Raw genomic sequence first — 27,500 nt, 5'->3', positions numbered from 1 at the left:
GCAAATTATCAAGAAGAAGGAGAATGAAAATGTTTTTTTACAAAGAAATACAAAATGAAGAAAATAATATATAAAACAATAATATATAAAAAAAATAAAGATACCCATACATTATATTGTCTTTGAGCTTTTGTAGTTCAATAGTAGTTCATGTATAAACTGGTAGGAAAAATAAGGATGCATGAGAGTTGAGAGTTTTACACATATACATATATATATATATATATATACATGTATATACATAAAAATATATATACATATATGCATATTTATATAGATACACATACATATATATATCTACATATACATATATATACACACACATATATATACATATATATACATATACATACATATATATATGCATATATATACATGTATGCATATACATATATATATGCATATCTATGTATGTATATGTATATATATATATGCATATATATACATATATATACATATATATGCATATATATACATATATATACATATATATACATATATATACATATATATACATATATATGCATATATATACATATATATATATATATATATATATATATAATTATTACAAATTAAAAGGGTAAAGGATTATCAATTTATTAATTAATAAATCAATTAACAATACTATCTGTGGGATTCTCAGCTTTTTTAGCTGCTATTTCTGAACTTCGGTATATGGTGAAGCAAATATTTGCTGATCCCTTAATTATATTTATAAATATATATATATATATATACATATATGAATACATATATCTGTGTTTCAATATGTTTCCATTACTCATACCCTCTACCCCTGTCTTCTTTGCCCTTATTCCACCACACCTGTATGTAGGTGCATTATAACTCTTCATTTACGTTTGGCTTCACACTGGCAAGAAAACCAAATCCCTGGTATCTCCTTGTAACAACGTTTGTTTGAGTTGTTTTCTTAGATTTTTTTTCAAGACTGATTTTGTGTATGATAGACAACTAGGAAGCTTTTCTTAACTGTTGCACAAAGATCGATTGTTTTCCCGCCTATCCTTCAAGAAGGGTGTTACAATATTTAATTACTCTTCCTATTTTGCGGGTTTGTTTTTAATATATACCAGCTGAAATTCTTGGCATCGCCCGAGTTGAAAATTCAGGGAATAAATGGTAATATTGCAAAGCAATTTATTTAACTTATAGTAAATCTTCTTTGAATCATCTCATGATGTTAAGACAAGGATACTTTTACTTTCCGTCTATGAAATCCACTTGCCCAAGGTGCCGTGCAGAGGGACCGAACCCAAGACTGCATTATTAGGAAGCTAACTTCTTAACCACAGTAGTTCCAGCCCTATTCTAAAGTGAGAGTCAATCCTCACAATACAATCCCACTCTTTAGACTTGGAGGTCTGACTCCAATGGTTCATTAAGCTAAGTTGCTGTGGTGATCAGTAACTTGTAGTGGCCTTCTTCAGTATGAATTGCCTTTCAGGGTTAGAGAGCTCCACCTACACTGGAGTTGCTCGAAGGGTATCAAATCGGGCACTGGATTGCTTGAGGGACTCCATTTCTTGATTTGCTGTCAAGGTTGACTCCCCTATCCTTTTTCTTTTGCAAGATACTCCACAAAGCAGTGAGCATTTGTGGTTGGAGTTTCTTCCATAACATAGTAGTTAGCCCATAGCTGAGACCCTGACAGGTGGATACTACTCTGGGTCAGAATGGACCTGGGAACAGCTGTGACTAAGAGGTGCTTTCACACTCCTCAAAATCCAGGATTCCCAAATTAGGGCCCTACTGCTGAATCTGGTATTGTACTACTAAATGTACAGTTCGGAGTTCAAATCAACTTCAAGTATGTTGTCTATTTTGATAGCACACTTCTTTCTGCACATCTCAGTTCACATGCCTGTCATGGGTAAATAAGAATTTGCGATAATTCTTGTGATGAATTGCAGATTTAGTCTGTTTTTGGAAAGTTCTTTATGCAAATTTTGTTATATCTTGGGAGGGTCATTATGCCAATAAGATGCATGCACAAGTTCTATTTCATTTCATAAATATATCCCCATAAATATAAATGTAGAATCTGAAAACTAGGAGACAAATAGACCTGGTGTAGCCTGGTCATGTCATTGATGAGGTTGTGAATATCGATAAAAACACTGTGATGAACCATGCTGATTGATTAATTGACTGACCAAATGATTAATCAAACACTCAATTGGTTAATTGATTAAATGGTTTACTAGTTGACTAACAATAAAAAAAAAGAACTGGAAAAGAACCTCTGTGTGTGGCATATTTCTTATTGGGCATAATGACTCTCCCTAAATACAACAAAATAGATTTATTCCTCATCTGCTTAATATCAATAGATAGGATAAAGTTAAAGATACTTCCTAAGTCATGTATTCTCATAGGGCTGGTTTCTGTGGCGTATATATTCCCTCTCTGGACAGGACGCTTGTCTGTCACAGGATTACTCATTTTTGCCAGCTGATTGGACTGGAGCAACATGTAATGAAATATTTTCCTCGTGAACACTATATGCCGCCTGGTCCAGGAATCAAAACCACAATCTTAGGATCTTGAGTCCAACACCCTAACCACTAAGCCACATGCCTCCACATGTAATATCAATAGAATTTATTTTAGTATCGGCTGTTAAAATCCTCCAAGGATTAGGCTACATTTACGTATAATTTTACATAATACCTAAACCCTCTAAAGAACAGGCCAGACTTTAATCCTTTTATATTTCTGGTGAAATAAACTGTCTTTGTTTCAAATTAATTTTGAAAAGAACGAAGAATTTTAGTAAAGTAACTTTTTCAAGATTAAACTACTGTATGGAACATAAATAAACGCAAAAATGTTATGGGAGGTTTTAATTTAGATCATTTTTAGCAGGAAGTTTGTATCATAGGACCAATGGGGATCTCAAGTGGGTTGGTATCAGAAGGGTTAAACAGCTACTGCTATGATGAGTTAGCTAGTAATTTTAATTATTTTTCTATGAATAGGACTGGTGCATAAAATGTAGACAGTGTTATCAAACTGAGTCATCTAGTAGCATTAAAGGAAACTGCTCTCTGAACTTTTGACTTGTTTCAGCTTTGAATTTGTTGTGTAAGGTGTCACTGCTACAACTTTCATTATCATAAGATTGCTTGTATGTATGGTATACTAACTATATTGGAACTCTCCGTATTTTTTTTATACTGAGAAATGGTAACTTTTAAATTTAGCAGTTTAAATCTATTTAACAGATTTGCAGACCCTTCTCTTTAACCAGCACTTGCCAGTTTGACGAAGCTGTATACATAATTGCTCTACCTGCTAGAAACAACCACCAAATCTCTCTCAAATGACATCTCTTGTTTTAAATAAAAAAAAAAAAAAGACATGTCAGGGATTGGATATGCTGAGTCTGAAATAAGATTTCATTATTAGAATACCTTGTCAAGATTTATGTTGTGAATAACCCTTAAGTTTGATAAAAGAAGGTGAAATCTTGCTTTTTCCTATTTTTATTATTTTTTTTGATGTGTTTTGAATGAATCTAACTATGAAAACTGTTGGAAATGCTTCAGTCTTTATGTAAACCATTCCTTGCTGGTGACATACATATGCAGAACATAAGTTTTTTTTAAGGGATGTAAGGGAGTGGTTTTAAGAGACCAGAATATTTAGTCAAAATATCTATACCAATAGATGGCAAAGTATTTGTCTTCAATTGCAGACAAGAAAAATGTACTTTGCCACTTCTTCATTTGGGCAGCTGAGCTATATACATACCCACTGCACTGATTGCCACCAGTCCATTACCCATCAGGATTTAGTAGGAAGACAAGGGAGAGAGTTTTAGCCAGCCCTTGTGATTCACTGTTAGTGGTGGGGTACCTGAAGAATGAGTGATTTGTGATTTCCAGTGGTTCTCAACCAGGGTCCAATATGACCATTGGGAATCCATGAGATTAAAAAAAAATCTATGCACAACTAATTGCTTATACTAATACAATACACAGAATATATCAATGGTTTTTTTTTTATACGTTTCCTAATAGTATTCAATTATATAAATATAATAGGTCTTTTTAACCATTGGATGCCTGTGGGGGACCAGTAAGGAAACTAGGAATCACAGGAGTGTAAAGGTAAAAAATGGTTTAGAAATTTATTCAAAATATCAAAAATTGGAGAAACATGAATTTCATCTACAAAGTGAGATGGGTATAATATTTCAGAAATGGATAAACTGTGGTTTCTTTTCTTAAAATAAATATTTTCATGTGTATTATTATATTGGACTGGGGGTAGGTGATATCTTTTACCTTTTACTCATTTGTCATCAGACTGTGGCCATTCTGAGACAGCACGTTTAAGAATTATTCTTAGTCGAATGTATCAATCCCAGTACTTTTTTTTAAAGCTTAGTGCTTAATCTATTGACCTTTCTTGCCAAACCACTACGTTAAGGGGACGTAAACACACCAACACCGATTGTCAAGCAGTGGTGAGGAAAACCGACAGACACACACAAACAAAAACACACACACTCATATATATATTTATATACATATATATTTATATACAGACACATGCATATTATCTGAAATGTATAGTATTATATATTCATCACGACTGATCTTATCAGTCAGTTTCACGCAAGGAATACAATGGAGTGTTAGGTAACAATCTGTTTGTATAACTTTGTACTCATCAGAGACAGCTAACAAGGAAGGGGGACTGTTCTCTATTGTTAGAGGTGGATTAGCATAACAGGTTAGTGGGTGCTGAAATGAAAAAGGGCTAGATGATTAGGTTAGGAGTTGTATCTCTTGGATGGGTATGTCTGTGTCTGTGTGTGCGCGCACATATATACATATATATGTTTATATATGTATGTATTACTTATATATGTATGTATGTATATATATGTATGTATGTATATATATATAACATGTATGTATGTATTTATAACGTATGCATATATAACATGTATATATGTATATATAATACGTATGTATATATAACATGTGTATGTACATATAAGATATATGTATGTATAAACAGATACAGAAATAATTTTTTTTATTCTCAAACAAATGATAATGCTAAAAAATAGTGTGATCAGGATAAATTATCCATACATTGCAGAAAAATATATTACTGGCCAGCCATGTATATATGACTTATATATATATATATATGTTTTCTTATATAACTTATATATATATATATATATATATATATATATATATATGCATATATAACTTATATATATACGTATATATATAAGTTATATATATACTTACATATATATATGTATATATATTTTCTATATATATGTAATATATATATATGTATATATAACTTATATGTATATATATTTTATATAGGATATATATATATATATATATATGTATATATATATATATATATATATATATATATATATATATATATATATATATATATATATATACACATACATATATAACTTATATGTATACATATGTATGTATAACTGATATACATATTCTTTTATTCTTTTACTTGTTTCAGTCATTTAACTGCGGCCATGCTGGAGCACCGCCTTTAGTCGAGCAAATCGACCCCAGGACTTATTCTTTGTAAGCCTAGTACTTATTCTATCGGTCTCTTTTTGCCGAACCGCTAAGTGACGGGGACATAAACACACCAGCATTGTTTGTCAAGCAATGCTAGGGGGACAAACAGAGACACAAACACACACACACATATATATATACATATATACGACGGTCTTCTTTCAGTTTCCGTCTACCAAATCCACTCACAAGGCTTTGGTCGGCCCGAGGCTATAGTAGAAGACATTTGCCCAAGATGCCACGCAGTGGGACTGAACCCGGAACCATGTGGTTGGTAGGCAAGCTACTTACCACACAGACACTCCTGTGCCTACATATCTATATATATATATATATATATATATATATATAACTTATATGTATACATATGTATGTATAACTGATATACATATATATATATATATATCAGATATATATATGTATGCATTTATGATATATATATATATATATATATATATATATATATCATCATCATCATCATCATCGTTTAACGTCCGCTTTCCATGCTAGCATGGGTTGGACGATTTGACTGAGGACTGGTGAAACCGGATGGCAACACCAGGCTCCAATCTAATTTGGCAGAGTTTCTACAGCTGGATGCCCTTCCTAACGCCAACCACTCAGAGTGTAGTGGGTGCTTTTACGTGTCACCCGCACGAAAACGGCCATATATATATACATACATACATGCATATCTGATATATATATACATATGTATGCATATATACATATCTGATATATATATATATATATATATATATATATATATATATATATATATACATATATATATATATAGACATATATACATATGCATGGACATCCGATATGCCAGAAAGAGGTCATCAACGACCCAACCACAAAGAAAAATAATGTTCTCCAGAAAAAAAATTTCGAACAACACCAGAACATAAGTGGGCAAGACAAAATGAGAAATATACAGAATAAAGAATTAATTGTGTACCGGTTTTGACATTAACGTTTTACTTACGTAACAACATCTGTGTTCTCTTCAGCACAATCGTTCTAGAATCAATATAATTTGCAGAACTATACACGAATTGTCTTCATAAAATGAGACTTGCGCACAGTTCTACTGATTACATTGGGGTTATTTTCAAAATGTCTCAGCTCTGGCGCGCCAAAATTCCGGAAACAATTCTGCAGAGAATAATTCACTGCAGTATATGTTGCTGGCTAGAGAACATGATTATTTAAATTATTATTTATATATAGAGGGTGATAAATTGAATATTAATTCAATTTAAAACCAAGTGGCCTAGCATATAAAAAATCTGAAAATTCAGAAAAATTGTATTACATGTGTATAAGAAGGGATGACCACTAAGTGGACATCCGATATGCTAGAAAGAGGTGATCAACGACCCAAAGAAAAATAATGTTCTCCAGAAAAAAATTTCGCAAAGCACCAGAACATAAGCAGGCAAGACAAAATGAGAAATATACAGAATAAAGAATTAATTGTGTACCGGTTTCAACATTTTACTAACGTAACAACATCTGTGTTCTCTCCAGCACAATCGTAATTGATAGAACTGTACGCAAGTCTTATTTTATGAAGACAATTCGTGTATAGTTCTGCAAATTGATTCTAGTTGAGTGTTTTTTGCCACTTTGCTTTTGTATATAAAAAATTTTGCTAATAGTATATAGTAGGGTTAGTTGGACACTGTGTGTGAGTAAAACAGCACCTTGACGCTCTATCTGAAATTTGGAAATGATATGCTGTAGTACTTGGCATTCGAGCCAGTAGCTCCAATGTGAACATTTCAGAGTGTTTGGGTGTGAATTGGAGGACAGCGCAATCTGAGGACATGTACTGAGAGTGATAAAAATCAAACATCCAGTGAACATCATGGTATTTGGAGCAATCACTAGTGATGGTGACTTTTTGTCTCCATTCATCTTTCCACACAGCCTCTGACTCAACATGGAGGCCTACATCAAGTGTCTGGAGGAGGTAGTGCTGCCTTGGGTCAAGAGGGTGGCTACTGGAAGACCCTGTGTCTGGCTACAGGATTCTGCACCATGCCACACAAGCAGGAGAACCCAGTCATGGCTGTCAGTTTCTGTGACCACATCACCCCTAACATCTGACCACCTAACTCCCCGGACTGCAACGACCCCATTGATTGTTATGTTGGACACAGTTGAGCGAGAGTCTGACAACACTCTTTGTAACTTAAACAAGGAAACTGCCCAGAAGAGTTGCAGGAGATTCCAAAGTCACCTGGAGGCTGTGGTTGAAGCCAATGACAATTTTATTGAATAAATTTGCTCTTTAGTATTTCAAGATATTTTTATGTAATTTTGGTAAATCTGTTAAAATGAGATGTCAGTGTTTTTTTTCATTTTTGTATAATTTAGATGGCAGTTTATTCACTGCACCCTGTATATATATATATATATATATATATATATATATACACACACACACACACGCACACATAGGTACATATATATATACATACACACACACACACACACACACACACACACACACACACACATACGATAGGCTTCCTTCAGTTTCTCCCTACCTAATCTACTTGCATGGCTTTGGTTGGCCTGAGGCTACAGTAGAAGACATTTCCCCAAGGTGCCATGCATTGGGCCTGAACCTGAACCATGTGTTTGGGAAGCAAAGCTTCTTGTGGAAATTTTAAAAATATATGTCTAATGTCTTTGAAATCAATAGATATCAGCTGAAATTAATTGTCCTTGTTCCTATATGCTATGGAGCACTTGTGAAAGAATTTGATTTTAGAACTCTTGTGCACTGATAATCCAGCATACCTTATCTACTTGACTGTTTTACTCTAGATTCAGTACATTCAATATTGTTAGTGTAACGTGACCCGTAAGCCTGTGTCAGGGCTTTCGTAGATAAATTATTGTGATTAATGAATGTATTTATAGTTTAAAAACATGCCGCAAACGAACTATTGGAATTTGTTATAAGTCACATAGTTGTTGTGAATATTATTTATTTAAAAATCCAGCCCAGTGTTGAAGAAAAAAACAAAACAAGTTTATATGGCATAATCTCCACTATCAGAATGGTGAGTTGAAATTGATCTGGGATAGAAACAAATGTTTAATTTTAATTGTTGGTCTCTCTCTCTCTCTTTCTCTCTCTCTCTCTCTCTCTCTCTCTCTCTCTCTCTCTCTCTCTCTCTCAAGTCTCACCTAGATTCCTCTAGTACTAAGTATAATTGTTAAGCTCAGTATAAGGTGTTTAAATATTTATTTATATTAAAACTTAATGAAGGTTGATAAAATATTTTGATCTTTTTTTTTAAGCATAGCAGATGAGTTTAATAGTTTCCCTACTTGGTTGTTTGACCTGCTAGAAATAGCTGCTAAGCATCCTTACTGTCTTAAAAAAAGGAAATCTATATTGAATATTGAAGTCCAAAATACACTGTGTATGTGAGTTAGAATAGTCATCTTTTGGACCTGTGATTAAAGAAATGCCTTTCATCATAGGTGTTTTTGATAAAGGCTGATCTAAAGTTAAACCTGATTAATGCAACTGATTTCAGAAATATAGAAATGTAATAAGCTGTTCATTTTTAATTAATTTTTAATAGTTTAATTTTGTCACATGTAACTGTATTATAGAAGAAAGACTATATTAGTGCAAAATGATGGTGGGTCAGAATTTCGTATTGGCAAGTTTTTATATTTACTTTGTTTCATTTCAAACTGTTTACTACTATTATTAATGGCAGTTATTTTTAGCTGTTCGGAGTTGGTTCACAAAACTTCTCTGTAGTACCACTGATTGCAATTCCTCTGTTTGTAATTAAACTTATGTGTTTTGGATGTTAATTGTAACCACACAAAATACATGGTCACTATGAGTCATCAGGCTACTTTTTAACACCTGTTCCAGTTTGGATTTGAAGTTTATTATAGATAGCATTGTTATTGTGGCTTTTATTTTCTCTTTAAAGATATCATTCAAATAGTTTGGTTCCCAACCACATGATTTCTGGTTCAGTCCTACCTTGGGAAGGTGTCTTCTATCAGAGTCTGGGCTGATCAAAGCCTTGTGAGTAGATTTAGTAGATTGAAGCTGAAAGAAGTTTGTTGTATATGCGTATATGTGTGTGTGTGTATGTATATATATGCATAACTATGTATATATGTGTGTATGTTTGTCCCCTACCACCATTTGACAACTGGTGTTTGTTTATGTCTCTGTAACTTAGCAGTTTTGCTAAAGACCTGATAGAATAAGTACTAAGCTTAAAAATAAGTGCTTGAGTTGATTTGTTCAAGTAAAACTGTTCAAAGTGGTGATCCAGCATAGTTTACAGCCTTTTGACTGAAGTGAGCAAAAGATTAAAGCAGTTACTAGCAATTGAGCATATCACATAATTTTCAAAAATGAAAATAAAGAGGCTTTTGTTTTTTTGTTTCAAAAGGGATATTAAAAATAAGCTATAACAATATTATAAATGAAAATAAGGAGTGTATAAAAGTTAAAACTAAAAGGTTGACCACCCAAAGCAGCAGCTCTCAACCATTTTTTTTGCCTATGGACCCCTTTGGTTACTATTCTATTCTGGTGGACCCTCCCACCCATAGTAATTTGATGTTTAAAAAATTGTTTTATAGATACCCCTTTCAAAAATCTTATTTTGATTTTCACTCATTAACTTGTTTAGGTTAAACTATATAAAACAACCTTTGACAGTACCCTACCATTTATATTCTGACCCCATACTTTGAGAGTATTCTCTGGCACTTTGCCACCATCTATTTCTCCCTTGCTCAACTCTACCATTCCATTTATATTCTGATCATGTTCCTTGTGAGTCTGCCCTGGCACTTTGCCACCATCTCTCTCCTGCCCTCTCTTACACTCTTGCTCCCTCTCTCCTGCTGACGGGTTAACTATATATCTCCCCTACAGCAACGCACCTGTTTCTGAATTCAATCTTAATCACTCTCTCTCACTGACTGGGTAACCATGTATCTCCTCTACAGTAAGGCACCTGTTTCTGTCTCTCTGTCACATTCTAATCTTTCATCATCTGGCATAAGATCACCTTCTCTGATGCCCTATCCTCTCTCAAAGAATCTTTGTCTTGCAAGTTACTTGGTGACCCTGCCAGTGCTGGTGCCACATAAAAAGCAACCAGTCCACACTGTAAAGTGGTTGGCATTTGGAAGGGCATCCAACTGTAAAAACCATGCCAAAACTGATGACACCTATGCTGGTTGCTATGTAAAGTCCACTCAGTAAAGTGGTTGGTGTTAGGAAGGGCATCCAGCCATAAAAAACCATGCCAGTACAGACACTGAAACCTGGTGCAGTCTTCTGCTTTGTCAGCTCCTATCAAACTGTCCAACCCATGCCAGCATTGACAGTGAATGTTGATGATGATGATGGATGCAATAAATACATCCAAAGTATCTCCAATTTACTATTTTGCTTGTGTGGACCTCCAAAAGTCTTACTTGGATACTCAGGGATCATATCGACCCTGGTTGAAAATCACTGACATAAAGCAACATAGCTAATGACCATTTTAAAAGAAATAATCTTAGTTGGAGATATAGCACTTCCTTTTTGAGATTAACCCTTTAGTATTCACATTATTCTGCCAAAATTGATGCTTTTTTATCCACTTTGTTTTGAATTAATCATGCAGTATCTTGTAGCTATGAGATTTTGATGAGGTAGCTGCTAATTTTAAAAACGATATTGTAGGGTTGGTGTGAGAGACCAGATCTGGCCAGTTCCAACATAAAATAGGCAGGATACTTTTGGCCGGATATGGCCGGTTTAAATGCTAAAGAGTTAAAATACTGTTGGGATATAAAACTGAAATGAAAGTAGCCTAAATGATTACTTTAAATGAAATAAAGATTGTAAAGAAACGACAAGTTTATCTTCATAAAATATATATTAAAAAACACTCCATTCTATCTATAGAATAGGCATTCAATCAGAAATCCAAATCCCAAATTTTCTGAAGCATGGCTATGTGGTTGAGAAGTTTGCTGGGCTGACCTAAGGCCTTGTGTATGCATTTTAGAAGATGGAAAATGAAAAACTCTCTGTGCATGTGTGTGTGTGTGTGTGTGAGTACCCATGTCTAGATATCATATGATAGTTGTAAACAAGTGACACTCATACAAGCAGTGTTTGTTTTTAGTTTAGTTTTCTGTGAAACAATGTCTGGCCAAGAGTACATATTACCTTAGTTGGTGACAGGAAGGGCAAACAGGCCATAAAAATTTCATTAGATCCATGCAAGCATGGAAAAATGAACATTAATTGATAATGATGATGATAATCTTAGAAACAGAATTACTTCCACCAGTTAGTTTTTCATGGAAGTCCTTTGATATGATTTGATTATTTTGAAATTATTTGTGAAATTAGTCAAATTAGTATCTAAAATTAGAAAATTTTGCATTTAGTGAAAGTTGACAAACAAGGCATTAATTCTCACTCTGACTTTAGTAACCAACTAATTATTTCCTAATTCTGACTCCACTGCCCTGTCTTATTTTTCTTTATTGTTATCTTGGATTGCATAATGAATGTATCAATTTAATTAACATTTAGTTGTTAGCAAGATTGCTTCTATACTGACCTGCTACTGCTGAAGATATTTCGTTACTTCTTTTTGCCTCTATATACTCTCTTGTTATTGCTTTTGTATACACTATCTTACTCTTTACAGTTGCTGTCTACAATGTGTTACTACATATAACTGCTGTGTACACTCTTTATAGCTGTTGTACACACTGTCTTACCTTATATTGTTATTTGTTTAGTCCTTTGCTCAGTATACAATTTCTTAGTTTTTATTGCCTCTGTATACAGTTTTAGCTTTTGCTGCTGTTTTGTACATTCTTACCTTTCATTGCTGCTGTGTACACTGTCTAACTTTCATTTCTACTGCGTATACTGTGTTACCTTGTGGAGGCGCAATGGCCCAGTGGTTAGGGCAGCGGACTTGCAGTCATAGGATTGCGGTTTCGATTCCCAGACCAGGCGTTGTGAGTGTTTATTGAGCGAAAACACCTAAAGCTCCACGAGGCTCCAGCAGGGGATGGTGGTGAACCCTGCTGTACTCTTTCACCACAACTTTCTCTCACTCTTTCTTCCTGTTTCTGGTGTGCCTGTAATTCAAAGGGTCAGCCTTGTCATACTGTGTCATGCTGAATATCCCTAAGAACTACGTTAAGGGTACACGTGTCTGTGGAGTGCTCAGCCACTTGCACGTTAATTTCACGAGCAAGCTGTTCCATTGATCGGATCAACTGGAACCCTCGACGTCGTAAGCGAAGGAGTGCCAACCAACCAACCACTGTGTTACCTTACATAGCTGCTACCTTACACTGTCTTCATTGCCACAGTATGCACTGCCTAATGTGAAGGACATGTTTTACATCTTAGATCTTAACAAGAAAATGATGTCTTCTGTCCTGTTCTAACAAAGGGAAAAGGTTTCCTTGATATAAGTTTAGACTATTTAGATCTCATTTTTAATTATTTTTTTTTCTTTTCTTTTTAATATCCTTATAGTGTCTTTTTATTTTTTAACAAATGCTCTTTGTCTTATTACAACAATAAGATGATGATTGATAAGGGTGTGATGATGTGCATTCGAGCTGAGTGGAAAATACAGGATATAAAGAAATAGACAGGAAAGCAGAATATTGTTGTTTTTGAAACAGTTCAAGTGTAAGAGATTGTTAGGAATCTTCCAAATACCATTTTTATTGGATAGTACAATAGAGTGCAATATACATTTGAGTACAATTTTTATTGGATAGTACAATAGAGTACAATTGTACAATATACATTTGTATATTGTGATGTATGTTTTTCTTTCTTGGTTTATAAGACCAGTGTTTTTCTTGAATTATTTGTTGTTTGCTGTCCTTTGTAGGTCAACGTTGACTCTTCTGTTCAGGCTTGCATTCGGATTACAAGGCCTGCTCTTAATCTGCAGCAGCGATGACTTCTGTTGCAAGTGAATTTACTTGATGCAACGGAAAAGTGACGCCTCTCATGTGCTCTTTCGTATTCCCTTTGATATTTCTCCACAATGGTCAGAATTACTTGTTTGAGTGATCAGTGCCATTCATCACACTGCAGGACCTTCTCCTATGTGTCTGTGGAAGTACCATTCTTCACACCATAGGGCCTTCTCCTCCCCGGTGTTTTCAGCACATCCTGTATAGCAATCTCTGGTCACCACAGCTTATCCAGTACATGTGATAAGGGTTTTAGTTATATATATATATTCATTTATCTTGTATCTGTGCTCACATGGGTTGGGTGGGAAGTTTTTAGTTATTCAAGTTGAATAAGTGACTGAGTATTCCTCAAAATTGTGTCCCTTTAATAGCAAAATCAGCTTGATACAATGTGTGTCAAGTTTGAACCTTTTTAAATTAGAGGTAAATCCATCAAACCGGCTTCCACACAGTTTCCATCTGCCCTGTTTCATTTACAAGGTATTAGTTGACTTGAGGATAAGACTAAAAGACATTTGTCTTAGATGCCATGCATTGAGATCAAATCTTGGCCCTTACAAATGAGAAGTGACCTTTGTAACCATCTAATTATACTGCATCTTGAAAAAATGGCTGAACACATTGATTAATATTAGTTGTATATATAAAGCAGTAAGCTGGCAGAGTCATTAGTACTCCAGGCTAAATGCTTAGTGGAATTTTGTCCATCTTTATGTTGTGATTTTAAATGCTGCCAAAGTTGACTTTGCTTTTCATCCTTTCAGGGTCAATAAAATAAATACCAGTTGAACACTGGGGTTGATATAACTGACTTAGCCCCTTCTCTGAAACTGCTGGCTTTGTGCCAAAATTTGAAATCGATATTATATATATAAAAAGACATATATTATATATACTCTTTTACTTGTTTCAGTCATTTGACTGCAGCCATGCTGGAGCACCGTCTTTAGTTGAGCAAATCGACCCCAGGACATATTCTTTGCAAGCCTAGTACTTATTCTATCGGTCTCTTTTGCCGAACCGCTATGTTACAGGGACGTAAACACACCAGCATCGGTTGTCAAGCGATGTTGGGAGGACAAACACACACACACACACACACACACACACATGTATATATACACATATATACGACGGGCTTCTTTCAGTTTCCGTCTACCAAATCCACTCACAAGGTTTTGGTCGGCCCGAGGCTATAGTAGAAGACACTTGCCCAACGTGCCATCAGTGGGAATGAACCCGGAACCATGTGGTCAGTAAGCAAGCTACTTATCACATAGCCACTCCTGCGCCTATATATAAAAAGACATATATCAGATATATATATATATATATATATATATATATATAGATAGATAGATATTATATTATATTATATTATATATATAAAGACTGATATATATATATATATATATATATATATAAAGACTGATTTGTTATGGTTAGAGGGTCTTTGATCATAAGCCTGCTCACTCAGAGTTGACCTTGGTCTAAACAACATGAAATGAAATGACTACATCTGGGGGGAAACTAAGTTAGTCATGAACCTGGCTTGCATAAAACTTATGTCGTTACTGATAGGGCTTTGGTGCAGGATAGTAGAGAAAGAAAATAAAACTAAGTGTGCACACACACCTGTCAATGGTCTATTTTCTGTGTGGTTGCTTTGCTAAAAATAGTAATGGTAAGACAATTTCATTAATATCAAATTTAGAAATTGGGTGACTCTACCTTTAAAGGTGTCCTAGACATACTGTTGTAAATGTAACTTGTATAAACTGATTTAGAAATAAAACACACACAGGTGCAGGCCTGGCTGTGTAGCAAGAAGTTTGCTTCTCAACCACATGGTTCTGGGTTCAGTCCCACTGCGTGACACCTTGGGCAAGTGTCTTTTTCTATAGCCTCAGGCTGACAAAAGCCTTGTGAGTGGATTTGATTGACGGCAGCTGAAAGAAACCTGTCATATATATATGTGTATATATTTACGTATGTGTGTCTTTGTTTCTGTGTTTGTCCCCTCACAACCGGTCTTGGTGTGTTTGTGTCTCCATAACTTAGCAGTTTGGTAAAGAGATCGATAGAGTAAGTACCAGGCTTAAAAATAAGTTATGGAGTCGAATTGTTCGTCGAAAACACTTCAAGGCAATGCTCTAGTATGGCCGCAGTCAGATGACTGGAACAAGTAAAAGAATCTAGTTTACCAAAATAAATCTGATTCTTATAATTATCAAAGCTAATTAACCAAGTTAGTTATAGTACTTGTACTGAATGTAAATGAGATAACTCCTTTGGTTTGACTGATGCGAGGTTCCAAACGAAGCATGTTAAAATATTAATGTAGTGTATTTTTTATCTATTTTTAAAATATATTCTTATCAGCATCTGTTATTATATTCTGTTTTTATTACATTAGTATATTTCCTAGCTGGCATAGTTTCCTGTTAAATATTCCTTGTAGTATCTTGTCTGTTTTGAAGAGTAATAATCTTGTTGACTGTTTAAAGTTGATTCTGTTTTTCCTGTGACCTGCTGGCTGGCTAGTGAGGTAGATAGGTAGCTGAAAAGTTGAGTAAAGTTGCAATTTAATCTAGATTATTCTTTTCACTCTTCACCCTCTATTTTTTTCCTTTTACTTTCTTTGCTTTATTTAATGCTTGATTACCTAAATAGATACATAATTAAGAACACTGGAAAAAGAAAAAAAATGACATCAAATCTACAAAGTGTTTTTTTTTTTAATTAGCATTTTCTAGTAGTTAAAACTCTTAAACTAAAAAAAAAGAAAAATAATAATAAGAGACCTTTTGAAAAAGAATATAATAGCTGTGTGGTTAAGAAGGTTGCTATGTAACATGTGGTTTTGGGTTCAATCTCATTGTGGTAGTTTGGGTAAGTGTCTTCTGCTAAAACTTCAAACCAACCAATGTCTTTTAAGTGGATTCAATGGATGGAAACTGTGTGGAAGACTGTCCTGTGTATATATGGGTATTTGCAGATCTATTTGTATTAATGACTGTGTTTATGAGGTTCCCCCTCACTGTTGTATGACAACTGGTGTTAGTTTGTTTACATCCCTAGGCAAAAGAGATTTAGTGGATAAATACCAAATTTAAAAAAAATCAGAACTTTGACTAAACCCTTCAAGATGGTGCCCCAAGCATGGCTGCAGTCCAATGACTGAAACAAGTAAAGGAAAACATAATCTTTGGATTAATTCTATCTATGACAGCCACTGCATTTTCAGTGTACTTTTACCTTCCTTTTACAAATTTTACAAAGATTGAGAGAAAACCTGATTTTCATTGTTGAACTCTTGCCAAATGTATTTTTGTTGTTGGAGCTGAGATGTTTGTGCGTGAATATAATTCATATTCCCAATTTAACTATTTTTAAGTGTCCTTTGAAGTGTTTCAAAGTCGGGCTATTCTTTTTTTATTCTGAAATTTCACTTTGCTTTTCTCACAAAGCTTGTAATTCCTTGATGAAACATTCTCATTATAATTAGCCTAGCAATCAGAATGTTTTTGTCAGTCTTACTAGAAGAAAACAACAACCTTTCCTTAAAAATGTAGGTCATTTATCGCATTAATTATAGAGTGTGTTGGATGTTCTCAAACAGTTTGGAAATGCTTGAATTTTGAGCTGTTTTTTTTGTGAAGTTACATTGCCTTTTGTGTATTATCCCTTTCTCTGCCATTCACCATCACTGAGGTAAACTATTCTTATTTATTTTGTAAGCTAATATTTCCACATGGTATCATTCATTATATTTTTCTGTTCTATTTTCTGGATTCTATTTCATCATACATTATTTAAATGTGAGAAACTTGTGACACTGGTTGAATGGCTTCTATAGAGACATGGGCATTGACAATGTTAAATTCAATGTAATTGACTCAAACAATATTTAGTATTTGTTTTACTAAGTTAACTTCTAATTAGTTTACAGTTTTATTCTAACTTATTTAGTTTCCAAATGAAATTACTGTTGTGAGGTTGTATGTAATATTATAGTCGCAGGTATGGCTGTGCAGTTAGAAATTTGCTTCCCAACCACATGTTTCTGAGTTCACTCCCATTGCGTGGCACCTTGGGCAAGCGTCTCCTATACTCTCGGGCTGGCCAAAACCTTGTGAATGGATTTGGTAGACAGAAATTGAAAGAAGCCCGTTGTATGTGTGTATGTTCTCCACCACTGCCTGACAACCAGTGTTGGTGTGTTTATGTTCCCAGAACTTAGAAGTTTGGCAATAAGAGACCGATAGAATAAATACTAGGCTTTAGAAGAATAAGTCCTGGGGTCAATTTGTTCAATGAAAACCCTTCATAGTGGTGTCCCAGCATGGCCACAGTCAAATGACTGAAGCAAGTAATGGATAAAAGATAAATACTTAGAATATCTATTGCTCTACTTCTTGCAACCTATCTGGTTGTTAACATACGTAACACTTGATGTGCTGTTTTAAGCAGTAAGCAGGGCATCCATGTGTAAAATCTTTTTCATAAAACAATAAGCAGTTGATATGCAGTTTATAATAATAGATTGTTGGGTCACCACCAAAGACCTTATTTTCATTGAACTAATCAATCCTGGTTATTGATTATATGTGACTCTTTGCTTGTTCAAGATGGCTCAATCAGGAATGGAAGTTGTGCTTGCTAGATGTTTTAATACCCATTATGGCCTTCATACTCCTACAAGATGCAGAGTAAAAATGTGCAAAAACTCTTTAAAACTAACAAGGAATAAGAAATTAGAAACTTCAAGAGAAAGCGGCGAGCTGGCAGAAACGTTAGCACGCCGGGCGAAATGCTTAGCAGTATTTCGTTTGCCGCTATGTTCTGAGTTCAAATTCCGCCGAGGTCGACTTTGCCTTTCATCCCTTCGGGGTTGATAAATTAAGTACCAGTTACGCACTGGGGTCGATGTAATCGACTTAATCATTTGTTTGTCCTTGTTTGTCCCCCGCTGTGTGTAGCCCCTTGTGGGCAATAAAGAAATAAGAAACTTCAAGAGAATGTGAAATTATTCCCTTTTGGAATAGTAAAACTTGAAGCCGATAATGCAAAGAATCCTTTGGAGAGAAAAAGTCGAAGGCTGCCCTTCGACTTTTTCTATCCATTGGGGTTTTTAACCCTTCAGCATTCAGCTTTCTCTATCAAATGTAATGCTTATTTATTCATATTGATTTGAATTAGTCATGCTTTACCTTGTAGCTTTGAGATTTCGATAATGTGATAGTTTATTTTTAGAATAATCTTGTAGGATAAATGCAACAGGCAAGAACTGGCTATTTTGAAGATAAAGCAGGTAGAATATTTTGGTTGGATATAGCTAGTTTAAATGCCAAAGGGATAACCCAATATTTATGCTCTATTAGCTTTATCTGTTCAGAGCCTCACTGTTTCATAAGGGAATTATTTAACAAGGAATAATTCATATAAAACAATATGTATTTCTGTTAGGTTTTATATAAAAAACTATACAAGCTTTGCAAAGAACTTAAACTAGGTACTTCATATTCAATAATAGAATTATACTGAAGTATTATAAATGTTCTCATTAAAGTTTTCTATATTTTATAAAGCATTAATTTCTTTTTTCTTTTCTTTTCAGGGTCGCCAATGGTGCAGTGTGAATCCTCTTCTCTGTCTGTCTCAGCAGGACTTTTTATCATTATTTTACCTTCAAGGCCTTCTCCTCATCTTCCAAAGACACACCTTTCTTTCTGCGATTAGGGCTGAATGCCCAACCACTTCCCCCCAATTTTCTTTTTTTTTTTTCATTATTTCCTAATGAATGTCGTTTCTTGATACTGAACTTCCCATCTCATTGTCTTTCTTATTGACTTTAAAAAAATTAAACTGAAACAGCTTTGTAAATCCCTTGATATGGCGGGTTCAACAAAGAACAATAACCCTCATGGACCACGGCAGATTGACCTCGATCAAATCTGGGATGACCTCAAGAAGGGTATTGACCAGATTTACAGACAGGAGAGCATGGCTAAGGGTAGATACATGCAGCTGTATACGTATCCTTTAATGTTTACAGAAATAACAAAAGACCAAACCAAAAAAAAAAAAAAGACCCCAAAACAAAACAAAAGCAAAATGAAACAAAAATATTTTGTTATTGTTCCCATCTCGTACATCCAGAATTCTAATGGTTTGAATCAATTACACTGTGTAACAAGACGGCGAGCTGGCAGAAACGTGAGCACGCCGGGCGAAATGCTTAGCGGTATTTCGTCTGCTGCTACGTTCTGAGTTCAAATTCTGCCGAGGTTGACTTTGCCTTTCATCCTTTCGGGGTCGATTAAATAAGTACCAGTTACGCACTGGGGTCGATATAATTGACTTAATCCGTTTGTCTGTCCTTGTTTGTCCCCTCTGTGTGTAGCCCCTTGTGGGTAGTAAAGAAATAACACTGTGTAACATGGTTTTTGTCCTTGAGTAGCAACTGCTATTACCTCAAGAAAGTAATGAAAAATGTCTAATGTTTCCTTCAAACTTTGCTTTTGTTACATGTATTTGAACCCCAAAGAATCCCTCTCAACTCATAGCTATGATGCTCTCCCACTACTCACTCCTACTCTTGATTAGAGATGCATATGTTGTCAGCCACTAAGGGGTATGCTCATGTGGTTAACCCATTACCTCCCATAATTCTATTAACAGGAATTTTTTTTATGAAACTTTGTTTTCTAGCATAAAACAGCCTTAGAAACACACTGGAATGATCAAAATAACATTTTAAATAGAAATAAGTGAGATATTGGGCGAAAAATTAGCAAACCTCATTTGAATATCAGAGAAATATACTTAGTAGATATAGCAAAAAGGTTAGATATGTGTAAATGTTGACAGATAATTACGAAATTTGTAATTTTTAAGTGATCTCATATGAGATCACTGGTAGGTAATGGGTTAAGGTAAAGCAACTGACAAGTAAATCTGTGGTATTTAGCAGAATTTTTACCATAACAATTTTTCTGTTCCAGCAGCTCAGTACTGAATCTGTCTAAAATGTAATGGAAAATAGATCAGTTTGAAAACATTGATGTCCTGGTCACAAAAGCAAAGTTTCTAGATAGAAGCAAATATGAAATAACACTTACTGACCAAAAACAGGAAAAAATAAAAATTTTGTTGTGCATCATATTAATTTATTAAGCTACAGGTATAAGTGGGTGTGGTTAAGAAGCTTCATTTGTCATTGCCTGGCTTCGGGTTCAGTCCTACTGCACAGCATTTCAGGCAAATCTCTTCTATTTTAGTCCTGGGCCAACCAATGTCTTGTGTGAGGATTCCCATCATGTGTGTGTGTGTGCCTCTTTGTGTTGGTCTCTCCCCATTGCTTGACAACCGGCGTTGGTTTGTTTACTTCCACATAACTTAGTGGTTTGACAAAAGATAAAGTGGTGCCCCAGCATGGCAACAGTCCAGTGACTGAAATATTTAAAAAAATGAAAAAATCCTAATCAGATAGAAACCAACATTTGTTTTCATTCAATTCTTTTATTTGTTCCAGTCATTTGACTGTGACCATGCTGGAGCACCGCCTTTAGTTGAACAAATTGACCCCAGGACTTTGTAAGCCTAGTACTTATTCTATCAGTCTCTTTTGTCAAACTGCTAGGTTATGGGGATATAAACACACCAACATTGGTTGTCAAGTGATGGTGAGGGGACAAACACAGACACAAACGTATATATATATATATATATATATATATATATATATATATATATATATATATATATATATATATATATATATATATATATATATATATATATATACACACAACAAGCTTCTTTCAGTTTCCGTCTACCAAATCCACTCACAAGGCTTTGGTTGGCCCAAGGCTATAGTAGAAGACACTTGCCCAAAATGCCATGCTGTGGGACTGAACCTGAAACCATGTGGTTGGTAAGCAAGCTACTTACCACACAGCCACTATATTTATGATGAAACCTCTGTTGATTTTGGCTGCACTAATTCAGTTTTTTGACGAATTGAACTATTTCTTTGTCAGGTTAACTTGTAAGTGGTTAAATATTCCATAGACACATGTACCCTTTATGTAATTGTCAGACAGAATTAGTGTAACACAATTATATGACAAAGCTAGATCTTCTGACAAGCTTTTATACAGTTTTCAACAACACAATTTCATTCAAAATACTTGGGTTGACCTTTAGCTATGAAATAAAATGCCCAACTACCTTGCAGTGGAATTGAACCCATGACTCCATGATTGTAAAGCAAATTTGTTAATCATGTGCCTTTACTTGTGTCCAGTTGAATAATGTTTAGCTCTTTTGTTATCATATTTCTGTTGATATATGCTAGACTTGTTTCACTAAATTTTGAAAATAATGAAAAATTTAGTGAAATAACTTTGTCTTTATTAAGCTGGTGTCTGGAACTTAAATTTACGTAAAATTTAGATCACTTCAAAATGAAAAACTTCTATCTTAGATACAGAGTTGGTCTCAGGCAGTTTGGCATCAAAAGGGTTAAATATTGTTTCTTAGAACTTGCTGTAATTAATATTACATATTGAGAAAGGCGGTGAGCTAGTAGAGTAGTTAGCACTGTGGGCAAAGTGCTTAGTGGCTTTTTGCCTGTCTCTACATTCTGAGTTCAGATTCCACTGAGGTCAACTTTGACTTTCATCATTTTGGGGTCGATAAAATTAGCACCAGTTGAACACTGGAGTCAATGACTTACCCCTTTCCTGAAAAATTGTTGGCCTTGTGCCAAAATTTGGAACCAATTGCCAGATCAGATTGGAGCCTGGTGCAGCCATCCGGTTCACCGGTCCTCAGTCAAATCGTCCAACCCATGCTAGCATGGAAAGCGGACGTTAAATGATGATGATTACACATTGGATGTCATCATTATCATAACATCCACTTTCTCATGCTTGCATAGGTCAGATAGAATTCATTAAGGCAGATTTGTTTTGGCTGGATGCCCTCCCTGTCACTAACCCTCACCTGCTTCCAAGCGAGGTAATATTTCCTCATGACTGGACATGTTTGCGGGGAAGACTGGAAACAAGCGTTTTGGTATGGATGACAGTAACGCTTGTTTATAACTACCCTCTGATGCCAAAAACAGATGCACACATTCATAAACATACAAGCACACACACACACACACACACACACACACACACACACACACACACACTCTCTCTCTCTCTCTCTTTCTCTCTCTCTCTCTCTCTTTCTCTCTCTCTCTCTCTCTCTCTCTCTCTCTTGCTGCTGCTGCTTTTAGTTTCTGCCTGCCAACCCACTCACATTCAGCCCAGGACTATAACAGGTGGCACTTATCCAAGATGTCATGCAGTAGGACTGAACTTCTTAATCGCGCAGCAATATAGCAATGCCTGCAGTGATAATCAATTTAAGGCTTTAACAACTGGTTAATTTCATAATTTCATTGACAATGTAAAAACCATAAATTTCAATAATTATTTCACAGATTAGTAAGACTTTTGAGTCCCCCACCTTCTTTTGATGATTTTAAGGTCGGTTATGACTCTGTTTTTTTCAGCTGTTCAACAGTTGGGAAACAAGGAAACAATAGAAACTTGATTCATTGTTTACTTCAAACGGTTAGATAATTATCTGCATGTTGAAGAGGGATGTAGTGACAAAACAATTTTGTATTGTATATTAAGTTTATACTGAAGTTATTATTTCCACAAGAGGTTGTCATCTGAATCTCGATCTACCACATGTCTATGCCATTGACTGATTCCATTGTTTTAAGTGCAAAGGAGATGATGAACAATTGAGATGACTGGTGATATGTGGTTCTTGAGAAGACCCACCCAGCCCAGCAAAACTGATTCTGAAAGCACAGTGTGTGTGTGTTCACACACACAGGCACAGATGTGGCTGTGTGGTAAGAAGCTTACTTCCCAACCATGGGTTCAGTCATACATGTGTGTGTTTGTGTCCTTCTGTCAGTGTTTGCTCCCCACCACCAATTGACTACCAGTTGTTGGTGTGTTTACGTCAAAAGAGACCATTGGAATAAGTAGCAGGCTATAAAAAAAATAATGAAGTATTAGGGTTAGTTTGTTCAACTAAAATTTCTTCAAAATGGTGCTCCAGCATGGCTGCAATGATACAAAAAAGAAGACACAAGATACACACACACACACACACACACACAACTCCTCACCTCTGCCACATCCTGCCCAATTTTCTTGTCAAGATGTTCCCACCAAACTTTATTTCCACAATGCACTATTCTGCTGCTGTAATTATGAACAGAGCTGCATACTTCACCATCTTTTTTCTAATACCACTTCTTACTTCCTGGAACCATTTCATTTGTTATCTGTCCTCTCCATCCACATTTTACATTGATCATCTTCTCGAACCCTCTGTTTTTCTCTCCTCCTCCACCATACTTCTCTCCCATTCCCATTTCACTATGTTTGCTCCATATTCTTACAACTTGCCTGACTACATGTCATTTCTTCCTTTCCCTGTCTACTTTACTATTCCTATTCGGTTTCTTTTCATCTCCATTCTAACTTCTTTTCTGTGCAGTCTATCATTTCCCTCCTGTCTCCCCTAACTCTTGTATTAGTAGCAAAACCCCCAACCCTGCCCAGTTTCTATGGTTGCCACCTAAGCTTCTCTCTTTCCTGCCTTCCCTACATATCAACCTTCAGCACTTGTTCTTATATTCACTTCCTTACTCATTCCCTATCTCTAATCCTCTTTCACACTCCCAGACATTCTTGCAATCTCTATCCACCTACTGCTCCTGTTCCGCTCTCCCTCTCATTTCTCCTTACCAGGTGTCTTGAGGGGCCACTTTAACACCTTGTCACTACTATTTTTCTTTCCATCCAGCTCCACTTTAGTGATTCTCACCATCTCTTCTATCATGCGAGGAGCTGGCTGGCTCCTCTACAGCAAAAAACCTGCTCTGTTCTGGAGAGAGACACACACACACTACAAATGATATATGAACATATGCATGTATACATACATATATGTACATACCTACATCTACATGTATATATAGATGCATATCTGGGTACAGGACGTCAGAAAAGGAACGGGAACATAAAGCACAAAAACGGACTTTTTTTTTTTACAGACAACAGAATGAACACGTGTGTGTGTGTGTATTTGTATATATGTATGTGATGATTGTAAAGGAGTATCACCATCATGAAAGGTACCTAGCTATAGAAAATTTGCCTCAAAAATTCTGTCTGGCCATGCAAGCATGGAATATTGAACTTGAAAATGATGAGGATGATGTTTGTACTTTGAATTTACATGACTCTTTTTTAATCAAATTTGTTTTGATAACATTAAACTTCAATGAAATATATTTATTTCCTTAAATTTTTGTTCAGCTATGTTTACAACTATTGCACTAGTGTACAACCAACAAATACAGCCCAAGGTCAACAACCTCGGGTACCTACTGGTAAAAAGGGCAAACAGCCCACTTGTGGTGCCCAGTTTGTTGGCCTTGAACTTTATAAAAGACTGAAAGAGTACTTAAAAAGTTACTTGGTAAAATTACTGAAGGTAATCATTTCTCTCTTTGTCTTTCTTGCAAATTCATTTAAAGTAAATTTTTCTCTAAATATTTAAACCTTTTGTTACCATATTTCTGTTGAAACACACTAGCCTTGTTTTGATTAATTTTGAAAATTACAAAGGATTTAATAAAATAATTTTATCAGTATTATGTTGGTGTTTGGAATTAACATGCGAAGACTTATTGGGGCAAGTGAAAGCGAAATTGGGATGGCACCTGTGCCCAGTGTCGCCTTTCTGGCACTTGTGCCCGTGGCATGTGTAAGGACTTTCAAGCGAGATCGTTGCCAGTGCCCCTGGACTGGCTCTTGTGCGGGTGGCACATAAAATACACCATTTGAGCGTGGCCGTTGCCAGTACCGTCTGACTGGCCTTCGTGCGGGTGGCACGTAAAAGCACCCACTACACTCTCAGAGTGGTTGGCGTTAGGAAGGGCATCCAGCTGTAGAAACTGCGCCAAATCAGATTGGAGCCTGGTGTAGCCATCCGGTTTCACCAGTCCTCAGTCAAATCGTCCAACCCATGCTAGCATGGAAAGTGGACGTTAAACGATGATGATGATGAAATTTTGACAGGTTTTCATTTAGATCACTTTAAAGCAGGACGTTTCTATCTTAGAACCAGGTGTGGTCTCAAATGGGTTGGTATTAAAAGGATTAAAGTATTTATTCAATAAATGGTTAAGATAAAGAAAATATTTGCCTGTTATATCTGTAACTAAGTTTGTTTAAAAATCAAAACAAATTATGTTAATAATGCAAATCTTTTTCTCTTTCCCAGGATAGTACATCTCTTCTTGAAGAAAATGTTTTACGATTTTATACCAAACAGTGGGAAGATTATCAATTTTCTAGTAAAGTTCTCAATGGTGTGTGTGCATATCTAAATAGACATTGGGTACGACGGGAGTGTGATGAGGGAACAAAAGGCATCTATGAAATTTACTCAGTAAGTTGAAAAGGGATTTAATCTATTTTTCATTGTACTTTGTATTTTCTTTTGCACTCAGAAAGGAACCCTTTGTAGATTATGATAAGACTTTTGATAGTTATGAGGTGAAAGCTGTACTGAAGTCTCAGGAAGTGCAATGAGTTGAGGTACAATACATTAAAGTTCTCAGTGGGGCAAAATCAACATGTGTCCATGATATAACTTTACTGTCCTTACCTGTAAGAGTTCTGGTCTGGAAGGGCATCAAACAAGGAGATGTCATCTTTCCAAAGGTCTTAACTGTAAGTCTTGAAATAGTCATTAGAGACATTGATAGGGAAGGTGGCATTAATATCAATGGTGAACTACATGTGCATCTCCAATTTGCAGATGATGTCTTGCTCATTGCAGGAACCGCAGATCAGCTGCAAAACATAACAACAAGAGTTACAGAGTTCAATGGTGGACCTCAAAATAAACCACATGTAAATAAAATACATGTGGTCTGAAAATGTAGCACAAGGCCATATAACAACCCCATGAGTCCACCTCTTTATGAACCTTGCAACATGTCCTCCTCAGCAGACCTTGTGCTTTCATTATTTCATGATCATCTCTTTCACTTCATTCCACTCAAATAATCTTGTTTCAGATGTGTACCAACAAAGTATTCCTAGCATGGATCTTTCCACGACTCTTTATATTATATCCAGTCTTTGTTCTTCCTTCTTCGAAGTAGTCTCACAAGTGTGTGAGTGCAGGTAGGACAGTGCTATTGGCACACAGGGTCCTGTTCAGCTGTGCTTTGAGCACACATTTAATTGAAGCAAATACTTTCTAACTTGTTCTTACTCATTAAGATTTTAGTGTTCATGTTTCAGTAAATCCCGTATGTGTATATATATATATATACATATATATATATATATATATATATATATATATACTCTTTACTCTTTAACTTGTTTCAGTCATTTGATTGCGGCCATGCTGGGGCACTGCCTTTTAGTTGAGCAAATCGACCCCAGGACTTATTCTTTGTAAGCCTAGTACTCATTCTATCGGTCTCTTTTTGCCGAACTGCTAAGTTACGGGGACGTAAACACACCAGACTCGGTTGTCAAGCGAAGTTGGGGGGACAAACACAGACACACATACATATATATATGTACATATATACGATGGGCTTCTTTCATTTTCCGTCTACCAAATCCTCACAAGGCTTTAGTTGGCCCAAGGCTATAGTAGAAGACACTTGCCCAAGGTGCCACGCAGTGGGACTGAACCCAGAACCATGTGGTTGGTAAGCAAGCCACTTACCATACA

General features: G+C 35.5%; 1 protein-coding gene across 3 annotated transcripts in view; it reads left to right on the top strand.

The window, feature by feature from the left end:
* Window positions 1-27,500, top strand: part of LOC106880546 (cullin-1) — a 77,378-nt gene that overhangs the window by 12,010 nt on the left and 37,868 nt on the right. For 2 of the 3 annotated variants that reach the window (XM_089351169.1, XM_089351171.1), the window contains exons 2-4: window positions 19,267-19,684; window positions 25,055-25,232; window positions 26,025-26,192. In XM_089351169.1, the coding sequence (XP_089207295.1) occupies window positions 19,542-19,684; window positions 25,055-25,232; window positions 26,025-26,192 (489 nt within the window). In that variant the 5' untranslated portion in view covers window positions 19,267-19,541. Of the gene's footprint in view, window positions 1-16,984; window positions 17,361-19,266; window positions 19,685-25,054; window positions 25,233-26,024; window positions 26,193-27,500 lie in introns of those variants that run through there. The other variant, XM_089351170.1, reaches the window with a different exon arrangement.

The sequence above is a fragment of the Octopus bimaculoides genome, chromosome 4, assembly GCF_046866305.1.
Source record: "Octopus bimaculoides isolate indiv1 chromosome 4, ASM4686630v1, whole genome shotgun sequence".
Classification (NCBI taxonomy): Eukaryota; Metazoa; Mollusca; class Cephalopoda; order Octopoda; family Octopodidae; genus Octopus; species Octopus bimaculoides.
Note: the sequence above shows the minus strand (reverse complement) of the source record. Positions and strands in the feature narration are given on the sequence as shown.